General features: G+C 35.4%; 1 protein-coding gene across 4 annotated transcripts in view; it reads right to left on the reverse strand.

Moving 5' to 3' along the window:
• The window catches only part of RFX7 (regulatory factor X7), a 133373-nt gene that overhangs the window by 42727 nt on the left and 63713 nt on the right, over positions 1-26933 (reverse strand). For 3 of the 4 annotated variants that reach the window (XM_086710754.1, XM_086710755.1, XM_086710756.1), the window contains 2 exons: positions 4628-4710; positions 2644-2766 (listed from right to left, as the gene is read on the reverse strand). In XM_086710754.1, the coding sequence (XP_086566880.1) occupies positions 2644-2766; positions 4628-4710 (206 nt within the window). Of the gene's footprint in view, positions 1-2643; positions 2767-4627; positions 4711-14398; positions 14438-26933 lie in introns of all 4 variants that reach the window. The other variant, XM_086710757.1, reaches the window with a different exon arrangement.

Genomic DNA, 26933 nt, shown 5'->3' on the forward strand with positions numbered 1-26933 from the left:
TATGAGAGAATAATTTGGAGCTCCCATATGCTGTGATACTGTGGACACAGAAACATACTTTCTTCTTAGCCCATGCTGTGCTAATACATGTTACTATATTATTTGTATGCATGTGTACTAATTCATATTTTGAGCAACTTATTTATTCACACTAAGTGAAAGTCCTAGCCAACTTTATTTCTAACTACTTGACCAACCTTCTCTACCCACACATTATATCACTCAAATTTAAGAAGTTTGCCTTTTCACCCATTATGAAACACTCATGGAATCGGAGTTCTAGCCCTATATGGTCTCCTAACTAGTTTTGTGACACTGGGAGAGTCACCTAACTTCTCTGGGTTTCCATGTTTTCATCTACACAGTGAGGACAGGACTGTACTAAAACACTTAACGAAGTCTTTTATAACTCTGAAACTTTATCATCAATGTTAGGGAACAGAGTCCATTCTAATCGCTCTTAATATTAAATTAGTATCTACTGTGTGGAAATACTGTGGGGAACACAACAGTAAATAAAATATGTTCTTAGCAAAATGACTTTTGAACTAAAATACCCAGACTTAGGTATAGTACTACATACTAATTATAAAAAGAGGCATAATCATTAGCACAATTCTTTCACATTCCATGAACAGAACTAGTCACATTATTATTAGAAATTTCTCTTACCTATTACTACTTCTTTTTTCAACTCTCTGAGATCCTTCCTTTTATTTTTGCTGCTCTCTATTATAACTGCAAATTAATTGTTCAAAATTGAAGTGCCCACTACTCCCACAAAATGATGGAATGTCTTATTTCTCTTTTGTTTAGGCAAAACCTGTTAACTTTTTTAACCTGTAACTTTTCATAATGAAAACAATTGAGGGTTTGTGGGAACCTCAGAAAATAATTTAATAGAAAATATAACTGTTCTCTGCCAAAGGCAGGAAACCATTAGGAACATAAGGAATACTTAATGGGCCAGAGTCATACTTCCACAAAGTTAGGGTGCTGTCTCTAACAACGGTGGAAAGGGTTGTACAGTGGAAAGATATCATTTCAAAAAATATATGAAGTCTCAAGTTCTCTTATTAATTCATTATGAAAATGTCATACATTAATTGGTTCAATTTGCCTTTTGGGAAACTAGGAAGACATCTTTGGAGAACTAGTCCCTCAACATTCCCCACTTCAGACAACTTCTAGAATTTTAGAGCTATAAGAGACCTCATACTCTTTCAATTGCCTCATTTTATAGATAACACATCTGACAAAAAGAGTGGTGAAAACACCTTTCCAGGTCACAAATTTAATGACAGATCTATTCCGTTGATCCTCAGTCCAGAATTTCTTCAACATATCACATTTGCTGGTATTAACAACCTTTTAATAAGTTAATATTTGCTTCCTTATAGTTTTATAAGGTTATTTCTGTTATAATTATCTGGATTTAGTGAAAAATTAACACTTACTATAAATACATAACAGAATTTTCACCAGTGGAAGGGACTATATCTTATTCATTATATCTTCAGAACTTAATACAGGTTCTGGCACATAGCAGGTATTTGACAGGTTGTTATAAGTTAAGAGAATGAACTTTACAGACTTGGGTCATATGTACTCTTAGCTTTTCTTAAAAAGAAAAAAAATCTAAGCTTTTCTTAAAGAGAAAAAATCTAAAGCTCTTCAGTTTAACTTTGTTCCCTTGATTATTTCAGACATTTTTCTCCAGACTTTCTCTGGCTCTATGTTCCTTAAGGTTAAGGAATCAGAATTTTGAATGAAGATAAGTTTCCTTTCTAGAAAGTATAGTAAGTGCGGTAGTGTAGTCCCTTTGCATCATTTTACACTGGTTAACAACAGCATTTATTTGACACTTTTCTTTCAAACTGTAGAAGTACAACATATGAATCGTTGGTGGTTTGACATTTAAATACCCAGAGAATGTTGTTTTTATTTACTCTGCCAGAATAAATTCCATTTTCAGTATCAATTATAAAAAATGTTAAACAAAACTAGACTTGGCAACTATTAAATTTTTTTAACCAGAAAGGTCCATTAGTCTATACTTTTGTTTCCTGTATTTAAATAAATTATCTGTACTATCGACATTATTCAAGCATCTGATATGTACAAGTCACTGAACTCCCTCATTCATGAATAAGTAATTCACAATATTCCAGAAACTTACCTTTTTTTTTTTTGATTGGTACAGAGAAATATTAGGTAAGTTTTGAACACATGAAAAAGGCCCTTAAAAAGTTTTAATAAAAAACATGTTTTAATTTTCTCTTATACATTGACTTATTTATTGCCTTCCACTGTCCTAGACCTAGGCAGACCCTTCCTGTCATCCTTAAGAACTCTACAGAGACGCTCTTATTTAGCAATCTTTTACCATTATCATGCTACCCTCCAACATCCCTTCTATCATCCAGAAGAACTCTAAAAGAATCCTTTTATTCAATAATCCTGTCCTTTATGATATATGCTACCAGAGAAGCTTAGAGATAGGAAGAATCTTAGAAGTATCTAAGTTAAAATCCCATATACCAGAGTGATATTCACCAAGAATAAAACAAATCACTGTACCCAAGTATAGTGCTTAAGCTCTTTAACACATCAGCATGCCTAATGTATACACATGATACTTACTTGTACTCATCATAGACTTCCTGTTTGGGCAATGAAGTCTCAGGATGTTCTTCTAGGGTATTCCGAATCCAAGAAAAGGCATGCATTTGCTGTGCCCGACTAGATGACACGGCATTCTGATCACTAACCATAAAACAAAGACATGTTTTAGCTGAACCAGACAGCAATTCGTTGATAGTTTTTGAGACAGCCCATAAGCTCCACTAAAGAATTGCATGTAAATACAATTGTAAATACGTGTAAATACAAATGACCAAACCAAATTCAGGCCATATAGTAAATGCCCCATTATCTATATACAAATTGTCCACCTGTGGTTGTGAGCCATTTTCTACAGCTAGTGACTGACTGAAGTTATTGCTGTTCCATCCCTGTACCATCCCTTCCCATGCATGGTCTCTAGAGTGGCATAGGTGATGGAGCGCTGACAACATAAAGTATTTGTTTCTGTGAAAATTACACAGATTAAGTGGATATTTGCTCACTTACTTGCCTACACATTTACCTAACTTACCAAATCATCAAACTTTTAAAATAAGTTATGGAAACAATTATTTTCTATTTGCTTGGCATTTTCAAGTAACTATTCTGAAATCTTATTAAGCACTCTATGCTCCAGAATGCAATTCATACCAGAGAGATCCAGAGAGGACAAATCTCCCTCTACAGTCCTTCTCTAACTGGCCCCCTCCCCAGGCCATTACTTCCATTAAACATCCTCAGTTTTTACTGTAAGGCAGCATCATTTATAAACTAAATCCATAAAAGGGACACCCAAGATAGCACGAGGGAAGTTCCTCTATTGATTCTGACATTCATCCCAGCTACCTATAATAATTATTTAATTCCAAAGAAGATACTAAAGAAGTTTCTAGGACAAAAAAGATGATTAAAATGGTTATGAAATTTGGTTTGAGGGAGAAGAGGTAAAAGCAACAGAATTTTCATGCCATTTCTTTTTATACACAATTTTAAAGTAATAGAAATTTAAATACAACTTACATGAAAGAAATGCACTTTGAGAAATACTTAAAAGGGTAAATAAACCTAAGAATAGAATGCATGAACCAACAACTTCTCTATTTTCTGGATGAAACTATTAATTTTTTTTTTTTTAATGTAGGCTTAATGCAGGACCTGAGATCAAGACCTAAGCTGTGATCAAGAGTCAGATGTTTAACTGACTGAGCTATCCAGGTGCCCCTATTAAATATTTTTAATAATCAAAATACAGTAATATCCCAAAACACACTTAAAATATCTTCTGTTTAAAATAAATTCATGTTCCATATATGTAATTTCACTTTTTTTTCTTTTATACTGTGCTCTGTTTACCTGGCAGTAACTACAAAAAACACCTGCAACATCATTCTTTACAATACTTAACTGTTTATTTTCTGCTTTTCTGTTCAATTTTCACAATCCCTCACACTGCATAAATATATTGATCTGTTTAAAAAATAAAACCCAGGGGCGCCTGGGTGGCGCAGTCGGTTAAGCGTTCGACTTCAGCCAGGTCACGATCTCGCGGTCCGGGAGTTCGAGCCCCGCGTCAGGCTCTGGGCTGATGGCTCAGAGCCTGGAGCCTGTTTCCGATTCTGTGTCTCCCTCTCTCTCTGCCCCTCCCCCGTTCATGCTCTGTCTCTCTCTGTCCCCAAAATAAATAAACGTTGAAAAAAAAATAATTAAAAAAAAAAAAAAAAATAAATAAATAAATAAATAAATAAATAAAAATAAAAAATAAAACCCAAATTGTATTTCATAGCATTTACTCGGGTACACAAATGAATCAGAAAAAACTATAGGTAAACACTTACCCAAATATGATCAAAGGCTAAAAAAAAAGATCTCCTGTTTTGCCATTCTGCTTCCTGATGGTTTTAGAAATAGCACACAACAATAACAACCACAACACACACTCCCCGCACAATTCTTAGGGATGTCCTGCAAACACTATAATTAAGGCAAAAAACAAGAGATATACCTTTTCTCTCCATTGCTGAGACCAGAAGGCAGCTGAAGGTAGAGGTAGAGTTTCTCCAAGTCTGTAAAATTCTCAACTTCTTTCTGGTTACAAAAGATTAAAAAGAACTATCATTTTAAAAACACTTGTTTATCCCTCAACAAAATTTACTAATACCTGTGTACTACTGGTGGGAATGTAAATTGGTACAGCCATTGTGGAAAACAATATAGATGTTTCTTAAAAACTTAAAAGTAGAAATACCATATGATCTAGTAAGTAATTCCACTACTGGATATTTACCCAAAGAAAATGAAACCATAAATTCAAAAGGATGAACACCTATGGTTACTGCAGCATTATCTATAATAGCCAAGATACAGAAGCAACCTGTGTCCAGTGATAGATGAATGGACAAAAAAGATGAGGGGTGTGTGTGTGTGTGTGTGTGTGTGTATACACACACACACACGAATATTACTCAGCTATAAAAAAGAATGAGATCTTGCCATTTGTGACAACATGGATGGAACTAGAAGGTATTAAGCTAAGTGAAATAAGTCAGAGAAAGATAAATACCATGTGATTTCACTCATATGTGGAATCTAAAAAATAAAACAAGCAAAAATGAGCAGAAACAGACCCATAAATACCGAGAACAAACTGGTGGCTGCTAGAAGGGAGGAGGTAGGGGGATGAGCAAAACGGGTGAAGGGGACTGGAAGCACAGGCTTCCAGTTATGGAATTAATAAACCACAGGGATGAAAGGTATAGCATAGGGAATATAGTCAGTGGCATTTTAATAGTATTGTATGGTGACAGATGGTAGCTACACTTGTGAGCATAGTGTAACGTATAGACTTGTCAAATCACTATGTTGTACGCCTGAAACAAATGCAACATTGTGAGTCAACTATACTTCAATAAAAATAATAACAATTAAAAACATATTGACTGTTTAAATTTAAACTAGATGAGTCACCTGCCAAAGAAAAAATAAAGGCTTTTTTCTTATCAGTAAAATAATAGATAAGTTGTTTGATAAATATATCTCACATAAAAAGTTACTAAAAGAGGGGCGCCTGGGTGGCGCAGTCGGTTAAGCGTCCGACTTCAGCCAGGTCACGATCTCGCGGTCCGTGAGTTCAAGCCCCGCGTCGGGCTCTGGGCTGATGGCTCGGAGCCTGGAGCCTGTTTCCGATTCTGTGTCTCCCTCTCTCTCTGCCCCTCCCCCGTTCATGCTCTGTCTCTCTCTGTCCCAAAAATAAATAAACGTTGAAAAAAAAAATTTTTTTTAAAAAGTTACTAAAAGAAAATGGTAATTTCCTATTAATTCTTATATTCTAGGTATAAATAAAATCAATGCTTAGACAAAATAGTATTAGAGGAAAGGTCTAGACTAGAAGTCAAAAGAATATTCATTCGTTAGTCTTAACTTAACCATTTAACTGGCTATGAAGCTTCAGTGCTCCGGCAAATTTTCCTTACAACTGTGAGAAGGATGACAGGACTTCTATGATCCTTTTCTAATTCTCAAAAACCTACAACATGTGACTGATGATGATACTCTCATACAGGGGCAGAAATGAAGTTTAAAATACTGAAGTACTACCAACAAACCTTTCCACACAATGCAGATTTAATTATTCACAGAGCTACAACCATGGCTGCTATTTGGAGAAGCTACCTGTAAGATAAGCTGTAGCTATTCTGCAACTACATCATTTTGTCTCTAAACCTACCCTTTAAAATAATTTCTGCTATACAGAGGACTGTAGAACTTTCTTTCGCAGCTCAGTTTGCCAAAAGTAGCTTTAAATGTGCCACAAACTCTGTTACAAAAATAATACAGTGAAATTTTGGTAGCCTAAAAGAAGTCCATTGCAATTGAAAATGTGGACAAATAATTGGTACTCCTGGTAGCAGAATTTATTCTTACCTAATAAAGCACAGCTTAAACACATATCCAATTTTTAAAAAGTTTAAAATGATATAACTTAGCCTATTCTTAGTCTCACCAGGATTTATCTATAAAACAGTTTAATCCTAGAATTCATCCACAAAAATCTACGTATTTTTCATTCTACTGTTTTATGGGAATTTTTGCAATTAGCTCTCACTCTAATACCTAATATATTTATCAACAATACCATGTATAACTCTCCTCTCAACAAAGGAAAAACCAAAACACAAATAGACATTTTCTTCCCAACTGTTACTTAACACTTTCTTTTCTCCAGATCCCCAGAATTCAGTTTTGGAGCATGCTTAATTTTATTCCTTGTCATGCTCTCCACTTTAATCCTTTATTTAGTCCTCTTAAGTCTTTCCCACACATTCTTCCAAGTCTCTTTATTTTCTCTGCCCCTATATTAGTCTAAATCTTCAGTTGTCTGTCTTTTAACAATAAAGGAGGATTCATTTACTCATTCATCAATTTTATTTTCTGCCATGTTTCACAAATGATTTACAGTAATTACAAACTTACAGTGAACCTATGTATGAACCTATGTTCATACACATATGAACAATGCAACAGTCCTTGTCCTTAAGGAACTTACAAAGATTTGTCATTACTAAAAACGTACAAAACTAGGGGCACCTTGCTGGCTCACCCAGTTGAGCATCTTGATTTTGGCTCAGGTCATGATCTCTCATGGTTAGTGAGTTCGAGCCCTGCATCAGGCTTTGCACTGACAGCATGGAGCCTGTTTGGAATTCTGTCTTTCCCTCTCTCTCAAAATAAATAAACTTAAAAATAGTTCCTAAAATACTTTCTGTTGAGTATTATTAACATCACCCAGTTAATCTCAACAATCTTTATCATATTAAATCCAACGTAGGTTATGTTACCAAAAAACCTTATTATGTGCAAAGCCTGAGAAAATGTAGTACAAATCATCATTTTTGGATAAAGAAAATGCAGTATATGTGTGTGTATAAAACAGAATACTATTCAGCCATAAAAAATAATGAAATCTTGCCATAAGTTTATGATAACATGGATGGACCTTGAAGGCATTATACTAAGTGAAGTAAGTCAGACAGAAAAAGGTATATAACATATGATCTCATTTATATATGAAATCTGAACAATAAACAAATAAAACCAAAAAAACCCCAAGCTCATGGATAGAGATAGATTGGTAATAGTCTGAGGCAGGTGGCAGGGCATGGGCAAAATGGGTGAAGGGAGTCAAAAGGAACACACTTTGAGTCATAAAATGAGAAAGTCATGGGGATGCAATGTGCAGAATGGTGACAAAAATTAATACTAATGTATTATAGGGGTGCCTGGCTGGCTCAGTCAGTAGAGTGTGTGACTCCTGATATCAGGTTGTGAGTTCAAGCCCCACACTGGGTGTAGAGATTACTCATAAATAAAATCTTTAAAAAAATACTACTGTATCACATATTTGAACATAGCTTAGTGAGTGGATCTTGAAAGTTCTTACCAAAAAATATTTTTTTGTAGCTACGTATGGTGATGAATGTCAAATGGACTTACTGTGTGCCAACTGGGCTTACTTATTTTGCAATATATACAAATGGGGACTCATTATATTGTACACCTGAATCTAATATCATGTCACATTAATTATACCTCAATAAGAAAAGGAAAAAATATCATTTTTGATGACTAAGAATAAAAAAACTTCATAGAGCTTGAGAAACCTTGGATTCTATAATTTGCAAATTTAACATATACTAGAGGAAAAAAGAGAAGAAATTCCAGAAAAGAGGAGAAATTCCAGAAGGAATTCAGAAGATAATCCAAATTAGGAGAAAGTGCCAAAGAAGGGATTTAAAGACAGAAGTCAGAAAAATATTTTTGAAAAAGATTAACCTCACTGTCCTATTTTGGTTTTTTTTTTTTGCCTTTAAAACAATGAAAAGTTAACTACTGATTCCTATTTCATCTATTATGTGGGACTCAACACATAGAAGAAAAAATATGGAGAATTTGCTAAACCTGATATCAAAATTGTGAAGCAAACGGGAACAAATGACTCAAGTGTGCAGTGATGGCATTCAGGTCTAGCAAGGCTGAGTTCACCATGAAAATTTTTGGCTTCAGAGATAATGTGTCACTTAAAGATAATCAATGGCTTCCAAAACAATGACTAGTGGTGTAGAAGACTTAGCCTTGCTTGATAATCAAGGCAAAAATATGTTGCAAATATGTTAAACATCAGATTATTTGCTATGCTTTGTGAGGATTTAAATGTCAAGAAACATGTTTTTCTGTCCCATGTTGAGATTTGTTGGTTGTCAAAAAGAAGTACGTTTGGCTGGATTTATGAAATGAAGAACAAAGTTGCTCCATTTTTAGAACATTAGAAAAAAGACCAACTGCCGAAACTTTTAAAAGCTGTAATGTTAAAATTTAGCCTGAAAAAGAATGAAGTACTGATACATGCTGCAACATGGATGAACCCTGAACACATTATGCTAAGTGAAAGAAGCCAGACACAAAAGGCCACATATGATTGTACCTCTATGAAATATCTAGAATACGCAATTCCACAGAGAAAGATTAGTGGCAACCGGGGGAGTATGAGAACTGATTGCTTCATGGGTTTCCTTTTGGGGTGATGAAAATGTTTTGGAACTAGATAGAGGTGGTGGTTATGCAATATTGTGAATATACTAAGTAAGTATCACAGGGGCACCTAAGTGGCTCAGTTGGTTAAGTGTCCGACTCTTGATTTCAGCTCAGGTCATGATCTCATGGTTCATGGGGTCGAGCCCCACGTCAGACTCCATGCTGATAGCACAGAGCCTACTTGGGATTCTCTCTGTGTCTCTCTCTGCCCCTCCTGCACATGCACGAGCACTCTCTCTCTCTCTCTCTCTCCTCTCTCAAACTTAAAAACTAAGTATCACTACATGTAAATTTTTTGTGCTGTGTATTTTAGGTCAATAAAAAAATTACAATTTTCAAGAGCTTGACATATTTGACAGATATATCTGAATACTTGACTTTAAACTTCAAATAACAAACATCAACATCCTTATTCCGTAGGCTTTAGTTTTCATTTTCTTTAATTGAAGAAGTTAAGTCTCAAAGCAAAATTATTGAAAATGATTTCAAGTTTACCTCAAATATTATCTAGTTGGTTGAATGAACCATGGTGATAATTTCCTAATATTGTGATTGAAGGTTTCTTCTGAAAGCTTATGAGGACCTCTCTCACACACATTTCAATCTTTGTATGAAGACATACAAAAGGAAATCTTTGAACTAAAGTTTGATTTAGATGTCAAAAACCTTCCAGGAAACCACTTTAAACTTAATTTTGCACATGACCTAGTTAGTGCTTTGATCTTTCACATCCTGAACAGAAGAGCCTGTAGCAAACAATCAGATTCAGCATTCAGTTTGATATCATGTGATCCAGAGGGGGAAAATAGGTATAAATGTAAGATACACAAAATCAAGTTACTTTTGGAGGTTCAAGGTGGAGTTTGGTATTCAAGTCCTACATTCAATCCCCTTCCCTTCTGAAGCTTTGGCTGATAAAGGATATTCATTCACACCAGGAACTAGTAGCATGGAGCTATCTAATTCCTTCTATGAGGTGCAAGTAAAGTGGTAAAGAGAACAAGGGATAGAGACAGTGCTCATCAAACATTCCACTTGCTCACCTACACTTCTCAGCTTCCTTTGCAGCCATGAACTGAGCAGAAATGATTATTTCATTTCTCAGCTGACATAATTAAGAATCAATGTGTCAACTCTGTTCTTTTCTTCCCTTTGTGAACCTTGGAAGCCATGTATTTCACTGGTGAAACTGTAAGATGCAGTGTCTCAATGTGGGTTTCCAAGGGAAACCGTGGAGCAAGGACCTCCAATGATTTGTGCTGTACATATAATGTGAATGAAAGTAAATTTTTGCAGTTATGCCACTGGTATTTCAGGCATACATACTTTGTTATGGCAGCACAGACTAGCCCATCTTGAGTAATACAGAAAGTTAGACTTTTCCTTCTAGCACTTTTGAAAGAACTGAAGATCCCTTTTCTATATGTAGATAAAAATGTGAGGAGGGGGAAAGGATTCCTTTCTGTAATCACAAAATCTTTTACTCAATCATTTTTAAAATGGCATTTAACTTATTGTGAAATTTCAAATTAAATTAATCATGGATATAAGATATTTATATTTATCAAAATGGGATATAAGCTAAAAAAAAAAAAAGGTTGAGAAGCACCACTTTAGAAGATACAGCCTTCATGTTCTCTTCCACTTAACTTTTATTTCAAAAAACAAACAAACAAAAACAAACAAAAAACTAGTTAAAAATTCAACTCTAATAATTTTGGACACATGATCCTGTAATATATGCCTTTGTCCCTCTACTTTGGGCCACAGCAATTATTCAAGAATTTATACCCAATTAATTTGCACTTACTGCTTTTTTGCATTTACTATTCAAAAAATGATTTTCAGTGTCTAGTTACACCGTCCCCCTCAACTAGATTGAAGATTCTGGTTTGCCCAAAGTCAATCACCTTTTGAAGCAGAATCCTGAAAGATAAGACAGAGCCAGATGGGAATCCTTCTAATACTTTAATATCCCATTTAGTTTTTTTTTTTAAATTTAAAATTATAAAGTATTTCAAACAACATACAGGAAGCAGGTACATATGCATCACTAGTCATATGTAAAAGACGCTAACTTTTTGCCACATTTGCTCCAAAATTCTTTCACTTTTAAACAGATTATACAACAACTACATGGATAAAAAAAAACCAATTTGTTCATTTCTTTACTGACAGACAGTTATCATAAAGTTTCACTATTTCAAATAGTGCTACAATAAAAATCCTTTATTTGTGACTGCTGTATCTTTGTGTAAGAGCTTTTTCTATGGTACATACTTAAAAGTAGAAATACCTGGCCATAAACGGTGCATATCTTCAACTTTATTGGGCATTTCCAAATTGCTCCCGCAAAACTGTTGTGCCAATTTATATTTTCAGCACCAAAGCTACAATTTTTCTATATCTCTGTTAAAGCTTAAGATTTAAATGTTAGCCACTCTTATGGGTATGAAAAAGTATTTCACTGTCTTACATTTTCTGATTGAAGGTGAAACTGAGGATCTTTTCATATTTTTTATCATTTGAGTTTACTCTAATATAATTGCTATCAAATTTTAGCATGCATCAGAACCACCTGGAGAGCCTGTTAAAAACTCCAGAGTTTCTGATTCAGTAGGTCTTGAGTGGGGGCCAGAGAATCCTGATTTCTAATACATTCAGTTCAGTGATGCTGATACTGCTAGTTAGAGTATCTTATCCAAAGAACCACAGTTGAAGAACATTTAAAAATGAGGATATTTGTCATAGTCCATGTACTAATCCGCCATTGGCTATAAGTGCTGCTATTACATTTTCCTAGTTGTAGCTTGTCTTTTCATTTTGTTTCTCGAGTCTCTGATGCAGAGAAGTTTTTAATTTCCAGGAAGTCAAATATATCAATCTTTTCATTGATAACCTGTGCTTTTTGTGTCTTAAGATCCTTCCCTGTCCCAATGTCATAAAGATATCCCTCATTTTCTTTTTAAAGTTTTGTTTTTCACAGTTAAAGTCTTTAATTCCCCCGGGATTTATTTTTCTCATATAAAGTACGGTTCTAATTACAATTTTCCCACAAGGATAGCTAAATGTTCAGTATAATTTATTGAATAATTCACCAATTCCCTTATTTTTCATGCTCCATCTACTATGGGATTCTTGTCTATTCACAAGTTTAAAAAGGGATGCAATTTTTACTTTTACCACTTAAAAACACCTTTTTCTGAGGTGGAATTTAATTTAGAAAAAAAACAATTTATCTTTAAGAGTAACATAGCAAAATGTATGATTCACTGATTGTTCTTGAACTTGTGTCACAGAGACTTTTCATATAAAAATATCATCCAGTAGCTGATTAATATAGTAATAAAGCATCTTTGATAGAGCTTTTATAAATCTGAGTTTAAGAGGCACATTTCCTATTGATAAATAATATGAATATGACCTATATTATATGTTATAAATGAAAGCAGCAGCTGCTACTTGAGCTTGATAGACTGACCCTTCAAGTTCAATTTATCTAAAGCAGTGAGATAGAGTAGTAAGGTGTAGAATATAGAATTAGAAGGCTTAGAGCCAAATTCCAGATTTGCACTCATTAGCTTTGTGATATTAGGCAAGCTGTTCAAGCTGAGTAATCTGTATAAAATGCTCATAAAATTTTTGTGAGGATTAAAAGCAGTTTATAAAATATATTTATAATAGATATTATTATTATTATACAAATATTATTCTGAATTAATTTAATTGCTTAAAAGATTTTGCTGGAAGAGTTTATTATTCAAATTCTATCAAAAAGTACATAATCTTTTATCTCAAAAAGCAAGATATCTTAAGAAATTTAGGAATTATTTAGCTTGGTGACCTCCACTAACTTGGGAGGTACATTGTAAGAGCAAGGCTCCTAGATTTTATATGTAAGCGACACATTTGCCCATAAGTTATTAAAGACCACGTTCTGCCAGTGCTGACTTTCTGTTGGGTAAATGCAGAAGAGAGTTGATACTATTCCTTCCTAAGCCATCAAGATGAAATAGAAATTAGAAATTACTTCTGACAACAACTGTGCTAGTACTAGACAGAGAGGAATCAATTTAAGCAGAATAGGTCAGAAATAAAAGCTTTTCCTAGGTTGGACTTGGAACAAAATGTGTAACATTCCACTTGTCTCCTGTAATTAAAAAGACTTGAAAAAATATTCTATAATTCAAAAACTGAGTTTATTTTTAGTGTTTCTGCTTATATGCTCAGGACATCTGCCTCTAAACTACCAATACATACAGGATGGATTACTGAGACCCAGGTAGAATTTCAAACGTCTGATTACCAGAACTTGAAGCCCTTTCAGCAGATGGAAAAGAAATATGTTCCCAGTATTTACTATCATGGATATAGTTACAAGGTAGTCTGAATGGAGAGATCTGCTCCTGTTTTTAGGAAGCATCTTGAATCAGGTTTGCTCTATACTTTCATGTTAAAAAAAAGGCAATTTCTCCGGTTTGAAATCAATTCTCTATAGTGATGTGTTTCTTGTTATGAGACTTCCCTCTCAGGTGTTATTCAGAGTTTTGTTTTGTTTTAATAAGGTCATAGAACTGGGAAAGGGCTGATGCTTAAAAGAGCATAACAATTAAAGGCTTAATTGAGAAGTTTTCAGGTAGATCCTTGATGGTGAAATGACATCTGAGGATCATCTTTATTTCCAGAAGAAGAAATTCTTCCATTGAGATGTATAAATACCCTTCAAAGAACTGGCTAGGTTGACAATGACTGAGTTCTGGTGGAAGATGACCAACCAGGGTATCATGTCCATAATTATTCTTTAATCTTTACTTTTCAAACTGGTATCAGAAAAAGGTCTTTTTAAAAAGTTTCAATTTAAATTTATATTTAGCACAGTCAGCTTAAAATCCAGAAACCTAAATTCTCCAGCTTGACTGTTTCTTCAGTTAATCATGTATGGAGGGAAAATATATACACTGATAGGATAATCATGCTCGAATTTGCCTTTAATTTTTTGAACAAAAAAGCAAAAAACAAAATAAAATGTGAAAAAAAAAATCCAATTTCTTCCCCTCAGGTGACACTAATTCAAGAGCACAGAACTAAAAGTCCTCTTCACCAGCATCACTGACAGAAGGACTAAAAGGGGGAAAGTAGAAGCTTTTTTTATAGCTTTTTTTAATTGATGGAAACAATCACATACCTGATATTATATTCTCTCAGGCCCGAGCAGTTGTGAAAGCTGTCCTCCCACAGGATTGAATAAGGAAGACAGAGAAAAAGGTCAAGGTATGAGGACTCTTATTTTTCAATCCTTGTTTCTTAGAATTCTTAATTTTCAGTTTCCTAACTTGCTATGATAGAACCATAGTGGGCATGGGGACGGGATGGGATCTTCTTTTGAGCTACCTGCTACAAACAATGTAAGATGAAATTATTTTTCTATTCTCAGTCCTAGAAAATATAAATCAAATGGGAAGAGTAATTTTTATTATATTTGTATTATTGTGAGAATTTACTCTATTTGTAAATTTACTGATTTAGATAGAAAATGAAAATGGTTTAAATTTCTGTTCAAAATATTCTGCTCTGAGATAAGGAATGTGACCTGAGTTCATTTGAAAGACATCAATTACTAAGGGACAGCTTAGAAAAAGTAAAGCAAGGCTGACAAGCAAACTCCAGCGAAACCCAAAATTTCTTACTTTCTTCTAATTCTGCTGGGTGAATTAAAGAATCCATGGCCATCTGAAAACAAACTAATGAACAAAAAACCCCCTTCAGCTTGCCTCAACTACAATCAAACCTAGAGAACTTCCCACATCAAGAAGCCCTGAAGGGCTGCAAGGTAAGCACCGGAAAATTCACACTCCAAGTGGGTAAGTAAGGTATTTCTGAGTAGATACTGTGTCATAGGTTAGGAAAGTTCTGCACATAAAATTGGAAACAGATTAAATCATGAAAAAAAAAAAAAGTTAAAGACATTGCCAAGGACATCCAAACATCTAACTGTATCTAACAGTGGTCATTTTAATGAATGTACTTTAAAATATACTGGTTTTTGTATGTGTGTGTTTTAAGGGCTTAATAATAAAGAAGGAAGCTGCAACTCTGAAACTGAAATAATGAGTAACATGGTAGCAAGTGTCATGTCTACATAAGTGCCCAGATGACCAAAGATTAAACAAAATCTGAGACAAGGGCATATTGCTAAAATATTCATATAGTAGGTCCTAGGGTTCAAACAGGCAGAGGGCACGTAAATTGATAGATTTGGGTCCCTTCGATACAGGACTCAGAGGAGGGCACTAGTACCCACAGTTAAATTCTACAAACAAGTGATCAACATGGGATGATCATTTAGTACTTCTCTGGATCACTTAGGTGAGGCAAAGGTTATTATCAACATTTCTGCATCCCTTACAGAAAGACCCCAGGGTTCTACCAATGGTTGGGGTTGGAGGGGTGGCACTAACAAGAAGGATAAAGTTTAGGTCTTTCTAGTCATTTTGTTTTTAATTTTTTCAGCATGGGAAGAAAGAATGGTCCCCAAGAGCGCAGCTATTATGTTCTAAAATGGATTTCTAGTTGATTCTTCAAGATTTTAAAGCTACAGCCTCCACAAAAGTGTAGGCCATAGAGATGAAAATTCAGTTCTGTAATTTCTATCTCTGTTTCTAATAAACTTTCCTTTTTTTTTTCCTTAGTTTACTTTCTGCAAGTTTGAAATGACTGAAAATGCAGACAGAAAAACTAGAATCCTATAACAATTCATTTGTTTGCTATGAGACTATGCTTTTGTTGTGTTATGCCATTGTTATGAATATAGAGATAGTAATAAAATTGTGTTTCTTTCAGGTAATGGTGAGAGATAGCTATTATTCTTTCCTATTTTTCTTTGTGACAATAAAATGAATTTGAAAACTAGCTGACAATGGTTAGGGCATTCTTAACAATTATGAAAGAGAAGAATTACTAGAACTCATGATTTGGGCCTTACTGGCAATTTGGTCCACTTGAGTCCTTAACAGGAGGAAAAAAAACAAACAAACCACATTATGACTATATTGTCCTCCCGTACAAAGAGAGGATAAAGTAACTCATGATTAATGTAAAAAAATAAAATAAAATAAAAGGTTCAATATCCTCTAAATGGCTTGGCCTTGTACAGATTATTTCTTTATGATACTCAAAAAACAAAACCAGCTATTTAAATCTGGCCCTTTTGTTAAGTCTTCTACCCTGCCCCGGTAAATTCTACACAAAAATGCTTTCTTTTGAAAGTTACCCATTTCTTTACCAAGTGACTGAAAGGAAAAAGTCAGATTCTGAAATAGGTCTTTACTTACTAACAGTAACCCTAGGGTCACATCCCAAGATAAACCCCATAACAATGAGCCTTTTTCAAGCTACAATGTATTTTAATTAGATACTGCAAACAAAGTTTTTTGTTTCAATCAAGTCTGGGTTAGTCAATTGACCTTAGTCACCATTTAGCATTCATTCACCATTTAGCATTCATCACAGAAAGGATGTGGGGTCAGAAAGCATGATTTCTCCTGTAAAGGAGGGAAAGGAGGAAGGAAGCCTTCCAGTTGTATTGACCTCATACATGCCCCCTCAATGACGTATTAAACACCTCTGGAGGGCAGGAGAGGACAAGTGCCTCCTTTTCTTCTTCTTCTTCTTCTTCTTCTTCTTCTTCTTCTTCTTCTTCTTTAAAATGTTTATTTATTTTTGAGAGAGAGAGAGCATGAGCAGGAGAGGGGCAGAGAGGGAGGGAGACACAGAATCCAAAGCAGGCTTCACGCTCTGTGCTGTCAGCACAGAGCCCAATGTGGAGCTCAAACTCATGAACCGTGAGATCATGACCTGAACCGAAGTCAGATGCTTAACCAACTGAGCCACCCAGACACCCCCATATACCTCTTCTTTAAAAATTGTTCCTTGGGCAAGTTATTGAAAATTATGTCCAGCAGAGTACCGTCTGTCTTAGTCCCACTCTAACAGCATTAGTTTGGTTCTCAAGGAGCAGATATACTACATTCTCATGTTGCATACATCTTTTAGTTCCTGCCCACTCACTGCAGCAGTAGGCACACTCAAATAACTGGCTTCCAACCAAAGACATTAACCATGGGATAGACTTGAAAAGTTTAAAAATTAAATGAGAACATTCATTCATTCATCCAGCACTGAGTGTCTACTATGCTTTAGGCATGACCTTAAATTTTAATACAAAGGGAGAGACAATCAACAAAATGGATTTATTTATTTTTAAAGTTTATTTATTCATTTTTGAGAGAGGCAGAGAGGGAGGGAGGGAGAGAGAGAGAGAGAGAGAGAGAGAGAGAGAGGCAGAGAAAGCAACCCAAGCATCTGACAGCTCAGAGCCCAAAGTAGGACTCGAACCCAAAGACCACAAGATCACAGCCTGAGCCAAAATCAAGAGTCGGATGCTTAACCAACTGAGCTACCCAGGCACCCTGACAATCAACGAAATTCAAAAATGAAACAAATGTTACATGATTATGATAAATGCTATGAATAAAAAGTTTTGGAAAGGGATACAATTTAAAGTAGAGTGGTCAGGGAAAGTTTCAGTGGGAAATAAGACATGAAAATGTTTCGCACAATGGCTAACCAATGGGAAAGACTCTCAAAAGAGCCACCATAATTCTTTGTTCTACCCTACTTTTGATTTCTATTGACTAGCTGTTGTAATGTTGCAAGAACAGACAGTAAAGAGAGCCCACATTACTAAGAGACAAAAAGAGAGGCTGTCTTCTGTCTGTCCTCATACATATCATTATGGCTCCCTCAACCCTGTAAAGAATGACTCTCAGAAGAACCTTGCCCCAAAAGAATCTAACACAGAGGTCACAAATTCAAATGCCAGGCAGGTAACGCAAATGATTAAAAACAGACTATAGGGAAGAAATGTATTTATGCTAAGGAACAAAAGCCTGGTGGGAATTGAGAAGACTGGAGAGTACAGATCATGTTTGAAAGGGGTAACTGCTACCGAAGCCTAGTAACTGTTGTCATATGGAAGTAAGGACTTAGTGCCCTGAGTTTTCAAGAGAAACCAAACACACAATTTTTTTTCTGTGAACTCTCCCAATTTTGAAATGTGGTAACCAATATGAAATTTAAAAAATGTCAACGTGGGCCAAACAAAACACCTCCGTGGAACAGATCTAGCCTGTGGTTCTCTAGATTAGTTCCTCTGGTCTACAGGGTTAAGTGCTGATTCCTTCCAGGGTCATAAGCACTAAGAAGCTTGATTTGCTGGAAAGACCTGCTTGTTATTACCATCCAGTCCATATCTGAGTTAGCATATGTTTTAAAATCCAGGAATGTACTTAGATTCAGAGAAAGCCATATTAAAAAGATGCTATAAGCCAAGATGAAATGATACTAGAATAGCCAGGGAAATATCCTCTATTGCAGTGCTCCAAATACAACCCTGGTGAGGATCCAGGTACTGCTGAACTTCCACATAGGGATCTCTGATATCTGATAAATGAACAAACTTCCCACAGACAGACTTCTTGCTTGGCTTTCTCCTTGCCTGTTCTAATGAACTTACTAGTATGCTAAACAGGATTTTTCAGATGGGGTATTTGGTGCCTTTTTTGTGATTCTATTTTTAGGTTTTAGATTTTGTAATGGACAACTCATATGTGCCCAGAAAGTTGGTTGCTTTACCTGAAAACAACCTTTGGTGCTCACTAAAGGCTTTGGTGCTCACTAAAAAGGTAAAGTTTTTTATTTTTTAATTTTTTTAATGTTTATTCATTTTTGAGAAAGAGTGCAATGTTTATTTAATGTTTATTTATTTTTGAGACACAGAGAGAGAGAGGGAGACACAGAATCGGAAGCAGGCTCCAGGTTCTGAGCTGTCAGCACAGAGCCCAATGTGGGGCTCAAACTCATGAACTGCGAGATCATGACCTGAGCCGAAGTCAACTGCCTGAGCCACCCAGGCGTCCCAAGAGATAAAGTTTTTTAAAACATAGTTTAGTCTTTTAATTTTTGTTCATTTCCTTAGGGAGGACAAACACTATTCTAGTGGGAGTGGGAGACAGAGTCTTTAAAGGATTAATGAATCAATATTCAGAACCTAGGACACACTTACAGATTCATCACAAGTTCACTTTTTCAAGTTTTCTATTGTACTCCCTTGCAAGAGGACCCTCCTGAGAGCTCTCCTCTGGAGGGAACCTGCCTCACTACTTGAATGGTCTAAATGATGGCATTTGTCACCCAGTTTCAGGTTTCTCCAACCCTCTAAAAGGAATAGTCTTCTGGCAATTCTGTGTCACTTACCACTTCTCCTTCTTAATGATAATCCTACAAAGTCCTCTTTTGGTCAACTTTCATATGAATAAACCCTATCCCAGGATTTATAGCACAGTTCTGTAAAACAGTTTTTTTTTGTTTTTTGTTTTGAGTCCTTTTGCAATATTGGTCAGTTAGTCCATTAGAGAGCCCTAGAAGTCAGGCAGCATACTCCTCCTGAGAGGTTTAAAATATGGACTCAAATGGTTTAAAATACCCTCCCTTATTCTTGGTTTTAAGCCTTTATCTTTCCAACTAATGAGAAAAAAGGTAAGCAAAAGTTGTCTAATCTTACATTTATATTCTTACTAGGATTGCTGTTGAACTGCCTAATCCATGAGACATATATTTTTCTTGGTACTTCCGACTGATTTCCTGACAAACTGAATGTTATTTAATATTTACATTAGTCTTCCTAACAGGAACCAAAACATATAGTCTTTCCCCTGCCCGCCCCCTTAACCATTATTAGTTCTAATAATTTCAAAGCAGGACTAATCATTTAGGGAACCTAAACATTAGAACTGCTAGAAACACTGCTTCCTGGTGGTGCAAACACCTAAAACACAGTAACGTAAGTAGGAAGTTCTCAATATCCTGGTAGTTCCGAATGATAACATACGGGAAATAATTTCTCTCTCTCTATTCTGGAAACTTGCTCTACAGATTTTACCAATCATTTCCTAAACAGTGTGGCCCAGAAAACCGTTTTCATGATAAGTCTTATGAGGGGAAAAACGTATAGAACACACTGAGTACTTAAGATTCATGACATGTAACACCATATTAACAGCTTTTAAGATATTTTTTAATCCAAAGTTCATGAAACATTTTTGACTTTTCAAACTTTTTGCATAATATTTTAACATTCTATGGGACTATTCTTCCAAGGACCATATTTTGGGAAATGTGAACTGTTATTCCCCAACTCGCTGTGATGGACTCTAACCAAAACAGGCTTTTCCTATACCAATTACACTCATGGTTATTTCTCTCACATTTCAGGCCTTCCTACACCTGTCAGGTAGTTCATTTAACTAAACTAAGGCAAGAGGACTAAGCAATATGGACTGAGCAGCTTTCAAATTCTGCTGGGGTCTAGCTAATCTTCCAGTACTAGGTATGGCAAGGGTAAGATTTAGTCTCGACTATTAAACTGGTTATAAAAAATGTAACTGGGGGATGCCTGGGTGTCTCAGTTGGTTAAGTCTCCAACTTCAGTTCAGGTTATTATCTTGCATTTTGTGGGTTCCAGCCCCACATCAGGCTTTGTACTGACAGCTTGGAGCTGGGGCCTGCTTTGAATTGTGTCTCCCTCTTTCTCTCTGCCCCTCCCCTCCTTGCACTCTCTCTCTCAAAAAATGAATAAACATTTAAAAAAAAATGTAACTGGATCAACTTTACAAATGTATAACGACATTATAGATCTAAAAGTGTTATAACTCATGAGAAATTTAGTTTAAGATATATTGGCTATCATTAAAATTAAGTAAAAACCAAATGCTTTAATTGCAAAAGCATTAAAACATTAACAAAAAAATTTTATTCACAATTATACCACTACAAATATTTTCATTTTTCTTTACTGATAAACAGGCAAAATGCTAGGCTTTAAAACTAGCATAGATACAATTTAAATTTTTTCACTTCTTCTAGATTTCATAGTGGTATAGTCTTCGCAATTATAATTGATTTAATTAATTAGAATAATTTTAGCTATTTTGTTTTAGAGACAATGTTATTTCTTTAAAACGCATTCAAGCAACCTGCATGCAAAAAACTAAATTGCATTTAGAATTACTGACTACTAAAATTCAGTAAAATAATAAAATCAGATTTTAATTTTTTCATTTCAGATTTAAAGTTGGAAAATTATTTTCAAAAATAATTCTTGATTAATATTTTGAGAAATAATTCTTGATTATAATAAGAAACAGAATTTCAAAAAATTCACAAATAAACTCATGTTTCAGATATTTTTAAAAAATGATATAGTGTATCACAGTTTTTAAAAGCCTGGGTTCTGGGGTCAGATTACCTAGATTAAAAACCTAATTCTACCAATTATCAAGTTTTATGACCTTGGATAAATTACTTAACCTGTCTGAGCTTCCTTGTCTATAAAATGAAGATGAAAACAAGATTAACCTCATAGGCAAATTAAGAAGACAGAGTGATAAAACATGTAAAGTACTCATCTGGCATATGGTAATACATACTCAATAAACGCTAACAACAAAAACAATAACAAATACAAAGAAACTGTTTGTATGCATATTATATGTATATTATATGCATATTATACATTCTTTTTGATAATTATTGTTTGTGAATAATCATTCAGCAAATGTTTACTGAGTATATTCCATGTACTAGACACTGTGCTAAGCACTAGGGATATAAAGACCATAAGAAATAGTCTTTACTTCCAAAAGCTTATTTTTGGAGAAGAAAACAAATTAATCTGGTGATTAGCATACTATGTGGTAAGAGCTTTAAGAGGAGTACAGAGTGTTTTATAGGGTGCATGAAAGCAGGGGCTCTTAAATGAGAAGGTAATGCAGATAGGTTGAACTAGTATATATATACATATATACATAAATTGCTAACCATTTTCTTCTTTGTCTTCCTTTCATATAGAGGCTAGAAAAAAAAAAATCCTCCATGTTCTAGTTTCCCTTACAGCTAGGAGTACCCAAATGACATTACTCTGGAGTCTGAAGTTTCTGAAGTGGGTTTTCAGAAGGGAAGTAAAGTATCCTAAAATAAAGACAGAACGTCTCTAGAAGAAAGCTCTTTTGCCTTTCCTCCCTTCCTGCCTCACCATTTGGACAAAGGCAGATAAGTGCAGCAGCCATCAATGATGTGACTGGAACAAAAGATGACACAGCAAAAAAACAAAAAAACAAAAAAAACAAAACACCTAGGACTCCAGTGGCATTGCTGAGTTACTGCACCACTCTAGAATGCCTAATTTTGGACTTGTTAGATAACACAAACTCTTATTTCTGTAAGCCACCAATAGGGTTTTCTGTTATCTGCAGCTGAATTCATTCTTAGTAGATGAACAAAACTTTCTGAAAAGGTTTCTGAACCGAGTCCAAAAGAAGGGGCAGGAGTTATCCAAGTGAAAAAAACCTGAGAAGGGCACAGCTGGCAGAGGAAATAGCATCTACAAAGGCCTGGAGGAAGAGAGAGTATGGAGTGTTGACACCGGCATCTGTTCTACAATATGCACCTTCTGGCTTCTCAGAAGGCTTTAGCCAGGAGATTCCCAACCTTTTCCATCTTCTGTTCATGAGGTTTCAGGGATTCAATGCTCTCCTCGCAGTGTTTCCATATGGGCAGCATTCATTTTTAAACGATATGTTCTGTGATGATGAACATGTGTCTTTAACTAATGTTTAGACTTCTAAAAACAAATTTATGGTAATTTAAGTCAATTAGATCCATATTATCAATTTACACATATAACACCGTCAACTAAAGCTGCCATGTGTGCTTATTATGTGCCAGGCACTGTATTTATACTAATTATCTCATTTAATATTCACAACAACTCTGTGATAGGTACTGTTATTATGTCCTTTGTTACAAAACTGATTTAGGTTAAAATTGTCCCAATTCAAACAGTAATGGTAATATTGGCTGGGGCAAGGATTCAAACTCACGTCTGTTTCATTCTATAGCCTCGGCTCTGAGCCATTCTGCTATACTGCTAAACAGTTTCCTTAGTTTCTGGCTTGTTAGTTCCACTTCATTTGCTTGCGTCCTTCCTGCATCTATGCAGTAAAGTTTTAGTTCCCCATCTGTACTCTGTAAAGGAGAGTGGTGGTGGCTCAGGATGGTTATCTCCTAACAGGAGACTAGGAAAGGAAGGGGTATATGTAAGTAGAGTAGAACAAGAAAAAAGGGAAAATGTCAGAAAAAGAAAAAATGTTCTTTTCCTCCAAAACAATGAAATAAGTTTCTGTTCTTACTGGCAAACTGTGAAGTAATTCCAAAAAATAAATTCAAATATCTTAGCAAGTTTAAGGTCTCTAAAATGCCTAAACTGAAGGTGGCAACCTTCTTTATATTCTAAATTGCAATGTTTAATAATTGATTAGTTTATGCTCATTCATATACCTAACAAATATGCATTGATCATTGTCACATGCCTTTGCCCATATTATAATGAATATATTCCTACACTTGAGAAGCTAAGAACAAATAAAAACGCTTATTATAATTATCATACAGATGACTACATAATACCAAGAAAGGTAATTAAAACACAGGATAATATGGGACACAGATGTATCAAACTCAGACCTAAGAAATCACAGATGGTATTCCAGAGGGAGTGATACCTAAGAATCTTAAAATATAAGAAAAAGAAAAAGAAGGAAAAAAAAAAGAAGAAGAAGAAGAGATGGTCTAGACCAGAGTTTTTTCAACTTTAACATTACTAACAATTTTGGGCTGATAAGTATGTTACAGGGTGATGTTTAGTGTTTTGTGGAATGTTTGAACAGCCTTGTCTTCTACCTCCTAGATGCTGGTCGCACACTCTGTTGAAAATCAAAACTGTCTCTAGATATTGTCAAATGTCCCATAGGGGGCAAAAATGCCTCTGGTTGAGAACCATTGTTGCACAACGAGGCCTGAGAACCAGGCCTGCACAACGCAAACTGGTTGCCACTAGTCACATGTAGCTATTTCACTTGAAATTAACTTAAATGGAATAAAAATTCAGTTCTTCAGTCACACTAGCCACATTTTAAGTGTTCATTAGCCATGTTTTAATGGACAGCACTATTCTAGAGAGTATATATTCTCTTATTTCACAACTGTTCGCTATGCCTTAATGAGAGCCTGTGGAGGGAGTGAAAAAAGGTAAGGTTAAACAAGAGAAGTAAGACATGAGTATGAAAGGTCTCCCATGACTTAACAAAGAATAATGGGGATCTGGTGAGAGGTGTGAAGCAAGGGTATAAAATAACAGATGCACATTTTATAAAGCTGATTATAATGGTGCTGCAGAGGACAGAATGAAAGTGAAGAGTCTAGAAGCAGAGAAAGAGCTGCAGTATTTCTAACAAGTATGGCAACCTGGATTAATGCAGCAGCAGTAGGGACGGACAAAAATGGATCAATTAAGGAGGCAGAATTGATAGGACTTGGTGAGTGACCAGATATGAGGTACACTGAGAATAAGAATGAAGAATGACTACCAGGTTTTTAGGATGGATGAATGAGTACATCCACTAAGACAATATGGTACAAAGAATGTTCATGTCCTAATCTTCTCTTCCCAGGAAAACAGTAAACCTGTTACCTTCCATGGCAAAAGGGACTTTGTAGATGTGATTAAGGACCTTGAGATGGAGAGATTATCCTGGATTATACAGTAGGCCCAATGTAATCACAAGTGTCCAGGTAAGAGGGAGCCTGAGGGAACTCTGAACACACAAAAAGAGAAGTGTCAAAGTAATGCAGTGTAAGACAGACTTGAGCAGCCACTGCTGGCTTTGAAGATACAGCCATTAAAAGCTAAAAAAGACAAGGAAACAGATTCTCCCCTACAGCTTTCAAAAGGAACACAGCCCTGATGCTACTTTCATTTTATCCTAGTGAGGCGTGTCAGACTGCTGACCTACAGAACTGTAATAAATTTGTTTTGTTTTATGCCACTAAGTTTATGGTAATTTGTCGTAGCAGCAATAAGAAACTAATACAGGTAGGTTCAGAATTGGGGTATGATACAATGAGATTGGTTCTGGAAAAGAGGAGTTTGAAGTAACTATGGGACATTCTGGTAAACTTGATGGATAGATGAAATCTAGACCTTAAGGTGGGGATGTATAATTAGCACACATCACCATACTGACATTAATTGAAACCATCAAAGTAGATGAAATCATCATGGGCAAATACAGACAGAATGCAGACAATTCAGGCAGACATGTACTAGAGGCTCTTGAAGGAAACTGGAGAGGAACAGCCTAAGATGTAGCAGGAAAACCAAGATAGTGTGGTATCTAAGGAATGAAAAGAATAGTAACGTACTAAATGAGGAGGGTTAGGGAATGATCAACAGTCAAGTGAAAAAGGGTGGTGAAATTAGGGACCGAGACCATTATATTTAGCAATAAGAGACCGACCATTCATGGTCTTCTTGGTAAACACAGGTGTCAGAGAAGTGGTTACTGGAAGACTTGTTGCTGGAGTTGAAGAGTGAATGGAAGGTGAGGCATGAGAATGGGTTTCAAAAGAAAGAAGGAAGACATGGTAGCAAGAGAAAGGTTGTGAATTTCAAGAAGGAGTTTTTTTTAATAGATGAGAAAAGATTAACCATTTAACTTTTAACAGAAAAAGGCTAGTTGAAAATGAGAAAAAAAAAAAAAAAAAAACCAGGAAAAGAGAATAAAGGAATTCTGAGATAGGAAGGTATGGGATCAGAGCCTAGACAGAGATCAACTTTCAGAAAGGCAGAAAGATATTTCTACTATTAGGAGAAAAGAGAAGGGAGACAATAGGTACAGAAGTGAGCAACTAGTGAGTTGGGGATAAGAAATAGTGTTAATTTTGTGGAATACCTTCACTGTGTCCTCTTATTTTCTCAGAAAAGTAGGAGGTGAGATCATCTGCTGACAGTAAGAGAAGAAATGAGTTTGGGAACTTTAGTTTAAAAGTTTGAAACAGTTTTTGTGGAGAAGAGTAGATGACAGCTCACTAGGAAATGAAGGGGGTTGAAGGGACCTGTACATTTTACTGAATCTTTAAAATATCTATTAATGGGCTTATGAATGTGGCCACACAGGAGTACCTGACACTGGAGCACCTTTCCCAGCTTCACCAACTAAAAACCTAAACAAAACATACCCAACAACTGTTTTAGCATAGAACTGTTACATCTGAGAGAAAAGACACAAATAAGATAATTCCATCTGAAGGCAACTTGTGAAATGGTACAAGGAGGGGGAACTCAAGCAGAACATGGCCAAGTACTGATACACTAAAGTGACACAGATCACTGTTTGAGAAAGCAAACTACCAAAAGGAAGATATGAAATCACTTCAAAATCTACACAAATCATGTAGATTTGCAATCTACTGCTGAATATTAAACTGTATGAGTACAGAAAAACTCCATGAAGCTGGGTACAGAATCACCAGGGAACTGTATTTGTCTATGACATGTTCAAATTCTGATTAGACAGAATTGAGAGATCTCAGTGAACACCCAAGGAATGCAGTATAGACACCAGAAATTATATTTTAGTATAAAAGCTAAATTCTAACATAAATGCCATTATAGATTTGCCCCAACAAAGCTTAAACACAGCAAAGGATCAAACTATCCTACAAGTAATTTAGTTCCTGGCCTAAGAAAGCTTTAATACACTTTA

This window comes from Puma concolor, chromosome B3, assembly GCF_028749965.1.
Source record: "Puma concolor isolate L17-30 chromosome B3, mPumCon1.1.hap2, whole genome shotgun sequence".
NCBI classification, from domain to species: domain Eukaryota; kingdom Metazoa; phylum Chordata; class Mammalia; order Carnivora; family Felidae; genus Puma; species Puma concolor.